Source organism: Pollachius pollachius (assembly GCF_949987615.1).
Source record: "Pollachius pollachius genome assembly, contig: scaffold_244, whole genome shotgun sequence".
In the NCBI taxonomy this organism is placed as follows: domain Eukaryota; kingdom Metazoa; phylum Chordata; class Actinopteri; order Gadiformes; family Gadidae; genus Pollachius; species Pollachius pollachius.
In genome coordinates this window covers 27,501-37,500 of record NW_027641249.1, presented here as the reverse complement: position 1 = coordinate 37,500, position 10,000 = coordinate 27,501, and the positions used below count along the sequence as shown (strand labels likewise).

At 55.5% G+C, this 10,000-nt stretch overlaps 1 protein-coding gene across 1 annotated transcript; it reads right to left on the bottom strand.

Annotated features, from left to right (window-relative positions):
* Positions 1 to 4,578: 4,578 nt before the first annotated feature.
* Positions 4,579 to 5,319, bottom strand: LOC307091693 (NALCN channel auxiliary factor 1-like; the record flags this gene model as incomplete). Its single annotated transcript, XM_079759344.1, has 1 exon — positions 4,579 to 5,319. A coding segment is annotated over one exon (741 nt), but the record flags the coding sequence as incomplete, so codon positions are not given.
* Between the last annotated feature and the right edge of the window lie 4,681 nt (positions 5,320 to 10,000).

Sequence of the window (10,000 nt, the reverse complement as noted above, 5' to 3'; positions counted from 1 at the left end):
ACCCTAGCACAAAGAGAGAGAGCGAGAGAGAGAGAGAGCGAGAGCACGGCGAGTGTGAGGGAGACAGAGAGAGTCACGATGGGGGGAGGTATTGACAAAGGGGGAGAAAGGAGGACTGACTGAGGCGGGGGGGTGCAGGCCTCTCTGTGTCTGGTGGGGCGGCGGGGATGAAGGGGACATCATGGGGGTGTCTCCAGCCCTCCGCTCCCGTCCGCCTTATGGGGCGTCTGGGGAGGACCAGAGCTGGCTCGGGGGGTCCCTGGCCCTCAGAGGGCCCGGGAAGCATCGGGGCCCGGATTGAGTCCAGGGGTAAAGTGGCGCGTGGCAGCAGGGTATAATGGGGTGGCATGTGGCCCCAGGGGACGCGCTGGGGGCCCATTCAGGGCCGGGCTGAAAGGCCTCTTTGTGTCTGCGCTCCACACCTGTTGGGGCTGAAAGGGCCCGACGGCGCTTCGGTAGGAACAGGGATTTAAATTCTGGAGACTCACTTAATTACAATATGCATGGGCCGCTATTAAAATACTGCATTCATTAATGAGCAGAATCCATGGAAAGATGTGTTGGAGAAACATCAACAAAAAAACATGATGTAAATGTAAGTTCAATAGCTTAATAAATAAATACAATATTTATTTATAAGGGTCTAGAAAAAAACTGTTTTGAGATAGAGAGGGAGGGAGAGAGGGGGGAGACCAGGGGGCGAGAGGGAGGGAGGGAGGGGGGAGACCAGGGGGAGAGAGGGAGGGAGAGAGGGAGAGGACAGGTCTGTCATTGAAAAGAAGAACGGGATTTGAACCCAATATCAGCATCTATCTCTCCAGCAAAACAAACCGCCCTCAACAGCTCCCCAGGACCAGAGAGAGGAGGGTGGGAGGGAGGGAGGGAGGGAGAGAGAGGGAGATAGAGGGAGGGGGAGAGAGGGAGGGAGGGAGGGAGAGAGAGGAAGAGGGAGAGCCAGAGAGAGAATCTGAGAGCTAGAGAGAAAAGGAAAGTGAAAGAGACACAGAGTGATAGAGGGACAGAAAGGGAGGTAGAGAGAGAGGTAGACACAGCAAGGAGGTAGATAACAGCGAGTGAACGGGAGAGAGAGTGTGAGAGTAAGAACCAGCAAGTGAGGGAGAGGTGGAGGGAGGGATGGGGGAGCAGGGCCCTTAAGAGAAGCCTGAGGGATCTGAGCTGAGAGGATTCAGTGACAGACAGGGCCCAACTCTGGAGAATGTTCAGTCCCAGCCCGCCGCTGAGGAGCAGAGAGGAGCAGAGAGGGGCAGAGAGAGGACAAGAGAGACAGCATAGAGGAGAAGAGAGGAGCAGAAAAGAGCAGGGACATGAAGAAGATGGTGAGAGGAGGGGGGAATAGAGGAGAGATAGGTAGAGGGATAGGGATAGGAGAGAGGCTAATGGAGAGGAGAGGAGAAGAGAAGAGAGGAGAGGAGAGGAGAGGAGAGGAGAGGAGAGGAGAGGAGATGGCCAACATGTTGAGACAGAGCGGGCCTTGGAGACGGAGCCACCAGAGGAGCAGAGAATTATGGGAGCGAAAATTAAATTACACCGGAAGAGTCAGCCAGGCCCGGGCGGCGGGCGGTGACACAGTGCACCGTCCGTCTCAGCGTCTCCGTGCTTCCATTGGCCACAGTGTACGTGTGCCAGTGTGCGTGTGTGTGTGTGTCCGCACAAACGTGCGTTTGTGCTTGTGTGTGCATGTTTGTGCGTGGGTGCGCGTGTACATGGTGCCCACATGCACCTGGTGCTGGCTCGGTCCTGTGCACCGCTGGGTGTGTGTTTGTGTGAGCGTATTCTTTAGACTGCCAACGTGTATTTGTATTGACGCTGGTCTCTTGGGGTGGGGTACGAAGGCTACCTGCCCCCCCCTCCCCCAGTATGACCCCCTGTCCTCTCCAAATCTCCCCCACTCAGCACTTACTGACTTCTGTTCTCTGAACAGAGATCCTACAGTCTGCCCCCCCAACAGAGGCCTGGCCGGTGGGTGTAAATAATTCAGGAGGACAGGGAACCAAAATGTGGAGGGAGGTAATAAATGAGCAGGTGTGTGTGTGTGTGGGGCGGGGGGGAACCGGAGGAACTACGCCGCTGAGCAGAGTTATGATGATGTTCAGAGTCGGCCTGTGTTTTTTTATGTCCTTCCCCCTCCCCTGGTTTCCCCGCTTCCTGCAGAGCGCTTCTGGAGGAGCGATGGTTTGCGATCCAGAGCCGGAGGGCCGTGCTCCCACAGAGGTCACGCCCGCTCGGAATCCGATTAGCCATTCAGATAGCGCTGACGCTACCAGGCTACGCCGCGCCGCGCTACACTAGCGGAGCGGAGCACACGCGCGAGCCTGAGGAGCAGACACACACACACGCTCAGAGTCAGAAAGGGTGCATGTGTTAAAGGAAGGTCGCTAACGCACACAACACACACACACACATGACCCCACGACCCCACGACCCCACGACCCCACGACCCCACGACCCCACGACCCCATGACCCCCACCAGGGAGCAGGGTTCGTATTGACCGCGCCTCCACCTGCACCGTCACCAGGGGAGAGGTCACGTGCGCTCCCCGTGCACTCTGCTGCGCACTCCTCTCATGCTGGACTCTTGCCCTCTCCCCCCCCCCTCTGCTGCCGTGTGTGTGTGTGTGTGTGTGTGTGTGTGTGTGTGTGTGTGTGTGTGTGTGTGTGCGGGGGGGGGGCGGGGGGAGACAAGATATTTACATAAGAGACATTCAAATAAATGTAACGAAAATGTTTAATTCAAGCCTCACGTTAATGTTGTTCAGCCATGAATCTGACATCATTAACCTCAGCCAGGCTCTCCCCAGGTCAGCCAGCCTGTCCCCAGGTCAGCCAGGCTGACTCCAGGCTCTCCCCAGGTCAGCCAGCCTGTCCCCAGGTCGGCCAGGCTGACTCCAGGCTGTCCCCAGGTCAGCCAGCCTGTCCCCAGGTCGGCCAGGCTGACTCCAGGCTGTCCCCAGGTCAGCCATACTGTCCCCAGGTCGGCCAGGCTGACTCCAGGCTGTCCCCAGGTCAGCCAGGCTGACTCCATTCTGTCCCCAGGTCAGCCATACTGTCCCCAGGTCAGCCAGGCTGACTCCAGGCTCTCTCCAGGTCAGCCAGGCTGACTCCAGGCTGTCCCCAGGTCAGCCAGGCTGACTCCAGGTCAGCCAGGCTGACTCCAGGCTCTTTCCAGGTCAGCCAGGCTGACTCCAGGCTGTCCCCAGGTCAGCCAGGCTGACTCCAGGCTCTCTCCAGGTCAGCCAGGCTGACTCCAGGCTGTCCCCAGGTAAGCCAGGCTGACTCCAGGCTCTCTCCAGGTCAGCCAGGCTGACTCCAGGCTGTCCCCAGGTCAGCCAGGCTGACTCCAGGCTGATTTCAGGTCAGCCAGGCTGACTCCAGGCTCTCTCCAGGTCAGCCAGGCTGACTCCAGGCTCTCTCCAGGTCAGCCAGGCTGACTCCAGGCTGACTCCAGCACCATGGAGAGCAGCCGGTGCCTCCTGGCACGCTGTGCAGAACCAACTCAACACGTTTCTTTCTCTCGCAATTACATTTAGATCCAGGGCGATTGGCAGACACTTTTATCCAAAGCAACTTACAATAAGTCAATTTTCCAGCGAAAAGAGAAACAACAACATACCTCTGTGGGTACAATAAGGACGTTCATAGAACCAAGTGCCAAGCACTAACTATCACTAGGTTAACCCATTCCCCGTAGACAACAGAGGTAGCTAGGGTAAGATGCTACGCCATGCTAAGTACTGTTTTTAGGTGCGAGGACGTACAACACACAATAAGCGTGTAAGAGGGGTGATTTCAGGAGAGTGAGGGAGGAGAAGGGGTACTATGCAGCGCCAGGTGAACTCTGAACCAGTGAGTCCTGAGTCTCTCCAGTCCAGATCCTCACCATACCAGAACCCTCGACGACACAGCTCATACCGTGTGACGCACGTGACCTGTATGCGTTCAGCGCGCGCGTGTGTGTGTGCGTGTGCGTGTGTGTGCGTGTGCATGTGTGCGTGCATGAAATGCGGTTACTGGAGCTTTCTTCCAGTAACCTCGGTACTAAACCCACTCAAACCAGGACTAACCAAGCCAGGACTAACCAAGCCAGGACTAACCAAGCCAGGACTAACCAAGCCAGGACTAACCAAGCCAGGACTGACCAACCCCAGACACGCTGGTTCCAACCTCCTCAAACCCATGAGCCTCTCATCACTCCGGTGGTCCCGCTGTCTAACGTCCACCTCGGCCCCCGGTCCGGCTTAACGCCTTAATCTGATACACCTAATGTGATGAGCTAAGGGTGCTGGGACAATTGCAAATCCCCCCCAATCGCATAGAGTGTGTGTGAGTGTGTGTGAGTGTGTGTGTGTGTGTGTGTGTGTGTGTGTGTGTGTGTGTGTGTTTGATTTTGTTTGTGTCGGCCTCAGTAGTATGGTCTTGCATAATTTCATAGAGAGTGTGTGTGTGTGTGTGTGTGTGCGTGCGTTTGCTTGTGCGTGTGTGACTGTGTGTGTTTGTGTGTGTGTGTGTATGCGTGTGCGTGTGTGTGCGCAGGCGCGCGTGCGTGAGTACAGTCTTACCTTACATTCGTCCATGCACGTGCTAACCGAGTAGGCATCCGTCTCGTATTTGTCAACCAGCAGCTCGAACTCGCGGTAGTCCTCCTCCGCGCGCCGGTCCAGTTCGCGGTACGCCTCCACGCAGCCTTCGCAGCCCGCCCCCGCGGCCACATCCAGGGTGCAGTTCTGCTCTCCGGGACTCGGGACCCCGTAAAACAAATCCAAAAGTGAGTAGGAATTACAAAAAGAAAGGTACAAATCGCTCAGGTTCACGTCCGCGGGTCGCGTGCCCCGCGCGCCCCCGCGGGAGAGGCCCATGCACGCGGCCGCCGCGTCCGTGGACGTCAGGCAGTCTTTGGACAGGCTGTCGGGGTGACACGCGGTGCGCCGCAGAGGTTTGGTAGAATTCCCTAGAAAAATAGCATCTTCCTCTCCGGCGAGGCCGGAGGGGTCGGGTGAAGGGGGATGGGGTTGGAGGAGGTGGGGGTGGGAGTGGGAGTTTGGGTACTCGTCGCCCGTGTCCGTGATGTCAAAGCCCCCCTCATGGCCCGAGCGCTTGTCCCGGGTCCTCGTGGACTTGGCCTCGGCGCAGAACCACAGGTGGTCCGAGAGCAGCACGGTGATGAAGAGCAGCGAGGCCAGCGAGCGGCGCCACCGCTGCGCGCGCTCCGACTCCGTGAACGGCTGCTCGGTCTCCCGCGGCGCCGCGGAGAACGCGCAGCCTTCGTCTGTCTGCCGACGCATCCAGGCGCCCCTCGTCATACCTGGGGAACGGGACGCCCGGGCCTCCTCCAGCGCGGAGCCTGCTCTGCCTCAATACTCATGGACCTGGGGGGGAGGGACTCGGTGTTGGGGGGGCTGCCGGGGGGCTGCCGTCCTCCGCCGGGTCCAGGGCGATCCTCTCGCGACGCTACTCCGATCCAATTAACGCGCAGATTAAGCTTCTCGCTGCCGCATCCCCGCTCCTCCCCATGGCTGTCCGCGGGGAGACCGCCTTCTCGAGGACCGCATGCCGCTCCTCTCTGCCGCTCTCCGCCGCTCTCTGCTACTCCTCTCCGCCGCTCTCCTCCGCTCTCCGCTCCCGTCCTCCCGGTTGCTCCTCGCGTCGCGTCTCGCGGAGACCAGCTGTTGCCCGTCGGTCTCGCGGCTGTGGCTGTCGGTCCTCCGCCGTCCGCCCGTCGCTTCTGTCGATTCACAGGAAAGGAACGACCTCTTTCCGCGGCGCACAGCTGCGCTGGTGTCTTCTTCGTGTCTGTGAGGAATGCCGCGAATCTCTCCTCCTCTCGGCCGTCGTCATCTCGGACCGCGGGGGTTAAGCTGCCGCCATGTTCGTCTTGAAACACTTTTTCGGGGAGCTGGGTTTGTTTGCGTCATCTCCATCGCTGCAAGAGCTCCATCGTTGCGCAGTGGCGGAGCAGCTTATTACCTATAGCCTGCACACACACACACACACACACACACACACACACACACACACACACACACACACACACACACACACACAAACACACGCACGTAACCACGCACGCGCACACGCACCCACGCACTAACAGCCCAAAGCACACGCACACACACACAAAAACACACACATACACAAACACACACGCTGACAAACAAAGGTGCTGATGGCGTTAGCCGCTGCTCTCCGTCCTCCTCATCATCGCGGGGTCGATCGCCGTTACTATTGCAACATCCTCCTTTTGGCTCCGGCCCGGCGGAAGTCCTCTCGGAGGTCTGCAGTGTCCGATTACTCAACCCTCAACCGGTGTGACCTCTGTAAATACCCAACACACTAACACTTATAGACCTGGTTATAATAATTAATTAATTATAATGATCATATTCATTTATTTCGATTTTTTTCAGACAGCCTGCCTAAAAGTTCTTGACAGATAAAATTAATGTGTAAAATTAAAGAAATTATGCAAGGCAATAAACCAAATAAAATGTGTGTTTGTGTGTATTTGTGTGCCTGCGTGGGTGGGTGGGTGGGTGTGTGTGCATACATGCGCGAGCGTGCAGGTGTTTTTGTGTAAGCGTTTGTGTGCATGCATTCAGGAGTGTGTGTGTACGCGTATGTGTAAGTGTGTGTGTGCGTGCAGGTGTGTGTGTATATGCACATGCTTGCAGGTGTGTGAGTGCTTTTGTGCATGCGTGCAGGTCTATGCGTGTGCGCACGTACGTGCTGGAGCGAGCATGTGCACGTACGTGCAGGTGTGTGCATGTGTGTGTGCGTGCAGGTGTGTGTGTGTACTTGCAGGAGTGTGTGTGTGTGTGCGTACAGCTGTGTGTGTGTGTACACGTGTGTGTGTGCGTACAGCTGTGTGTGTGTGTACAGGTGTGTGTGCGTACAGCTGCGTGTGTGTACAGGTGTGTGTGTTCCTCAGGTCCACCTGTCCGGTGAATAGGGGGAGGCGACACCGGAGCAGAGCTGAGGTCTTATTGAATAATGGGGTAAACAAGCAGAGCACACAGAGAGGCCGGCCGCCTGACGCCTGCTCCCGCCCACCTGCTGGGCCTTATCGCTCGGCTGTTGGTCTAGGACCGGGAACAACCCCGGTCGGGCAATCAGGTCCCTGGATACAGGCTGTGTTCTCTACTGTACCGCTGTGTGTGTGCGTGTGTGTGTGTGTGTGTGTGTGTGTGTGTGTGTGTGTGTGTGCGTGTGTGTGTGTGTGTGCATCTGTGAAAGAGAGAGAGAGAGACGGATAGAGATGGAGAGAGAGAAAGAAAGATGGAGAGAGAGAGAGAGAGCGAGAGATAAAGGGGAAAAGCCCGTGGTTAACAGGCGGTGTTTGAGGAGCTGCTAAATGATTGTCAGCTTAGTGATGCTGCAGACAGGAGGATTTGAATGGGAATAGACTGTGTGCATACGGTACGAACACATCCTTTTGTGGATACAATAAACACAAACCTACGCCTGCTAGAACTGTTCATTTAGTCACAACTCAATAAATCTGGGGCCAAAAAGCGAATATAAGAAGACCAACGAGAATAAATCATTCGTTATTAATGTGCGGTATTCGCTGGCTGCTTGAAACAACGTCCCGACCAGTTAGTGTCAGAGAACAACAGTGTCCATCGGGGACAGGCAGGGGCCCTGTCCTCCACCACTGGGCCCTGTGAGGGCCCCCCCAGTGAGGGCCTGCTGTGGGGGCCCTCACTGCAGGCCCTCAGTGGGGGGCCCTCACTGCAGGCCCTCAGTGGGGGGCCCTCACTGCAGGCCCTCGCTTCACAAGAACACACGGCTGCCAGTCAAACAGCCGTCCTGTAGTTTGGAAGTGTTGTTGAATCGTGTTGCCATCTTGATATTGAGTCTGTGTGGCTGAGATATAAATATTCATCAATATGTATGACAGAATCTTGAAAACCAGACTAAATTATTGTGAAACAAGACACATTTTCAGATGAACTGGAATTCAATAAACCAGCAAATGTAAGCAAAGGTTTTAGCGTCCATTTAGAAGAAACATCTGCCTAGTCAACAGTGACAGGAAGTTACGCAGGTACATACATTCACGTACATACATACCTACTTACATATGTACATTCATACATATGTAAGTATGTACGTACATACATACGTATGTTTTTATAAATATGTACATACGTATCTACATATTTACATTTGTATGTATCCACGTACTCAAGTATGTATCTAGGTATGTACGTATGCATCAACTTTTGTACGTGACTATCTACGTATGAACGTACATATGTATCTACGTATATATTGACGTAGCTACACATTAATCTACGTATGGATGGATGTATCTATGTATGAAGGTACACATTTATCTACGTATGCATGGGTAAATCTACTTATGAAGGTACGCATGTATCTACATATGTATGGATGTATCTACGCATGTATTGACGAATGTATAGATGTATCGACGCATGAAGGCACACATGTATTTACGTATGTATCGATGTATCTACGTATGTCGTTCCATGCGTAGCTGTGTCCAGTAAATCAATGTATTGTCGTCAGCCCGGTTCACCTAAAGCCTTCGACCAGCGCTCCCCTGAGACTGGCGATCGATGCTTTAAGACCGCCGTTCTCAGACAGTCTCAGACGCTGAGCCGGCTGAACTTAAGCCGCGTCAGACAGGGCACGTGTGGTGCGGTTCGAGAACCAGGGGCAGTTGTGCTTTAGCGGGGTGAGGGTAAGCTCATGACTACAGGTGGTGATTAAGGTCTAGGACTCGCCGTGCCAGAGATCCAACAGCATCCCACACAGAACCACCACAGCGCCGTCCAGGAATGTGTGGCTGTCCTCCCCCTTCACCTGGGGGGGGGTTGACCTTGGTTCTCCCGCGCCATTGTCATGGCGACGGCTGTGATCTGGTGCTGAGGCGAGGTGCGCGCGGCTCCCTGGCGCGGCCGGTGCGATGGACGACAGCTGCTGCGCCGTCGGTGGCGTTGCAGCCGCCGCTACTCAGCTGCCACCGCCTCGCACACCTGAGGTGGTGCAGCGCCGTGCACGAGGGGTGTGCACGGAGTAGGTGCATGGAGTGGCGTGCACTTGGATGCCCTGGTGGGGGGGGGGGGGGCTCACCTGCTTGTGTGTGTTTGCGTGTGAGTGTGTGTGCCTGCTTGCGTGCGTTTGGGTGTGTATTTGTATGCGTTTTTGAGTGTGTTGTGGGCTTGCATGTGTGTGTGTGTGTGTTTGTATCCATTTGTGTGTGTGTGTGTGTGTGTGTGTGTTTGTGTGTGTGTTGCGCAATGCTACAATTTCACCTATCAACCCTTCGCACGTCACTATGGAGCTGTTTCAGAGAACACCTTATCATGTGTCAAGAGACCACTGAGAGATTGTAACAAGCTCCAGGCCACTCAGCAGGTCATCCCTTAGCACGACGGCTGGGCTAACCTGTGCGGCCCCGTCCCAGTGGCCAGGCAGTCGGACTCGGACCAGGGGAGGCTGCTGAGGCCAGCCGTCCTCCACACACTCCACAGAGATGGACAAACCTCTCCTATTCTTCCTCATGTGCCTGGTATTTCTATTCTACGGTATTTGAATCATCTGTATTATCGTCCTCCACCTCCCAGTCCTGTTGGTCAAACTGGGACCAGGGGGGAAGTTCAGGAGGACGGGACAATCTCCTCTGTATCTGGGCTGTGATTGGGCCCGACTGGATGCCTGACTCGGAGCAGCCCCTGAGAAGTGGCCAATCAACACCCAGGTATGTCTGGCGCTGCAGAGAGCTGTGTTCACACCCTCAGACACCTGCAGGGACAGGTGTGAGGGCGAGGGCATTAGTGCTCAATGTTGTGCACTTGTGTGTGTGTGCATGTGTGTACCTGTGCATGTGTGGAACAATGGAGGAGGAGAGAGAGGGAATGTGAGAGAGTGTGTGTGCGTGGGTGTGTGTTTCTGTTTGTGTGTGTGTGAGAGAGAGAGAAAGTGAGAGAGGGAGAGAGAGAGAGAGAGAGACTG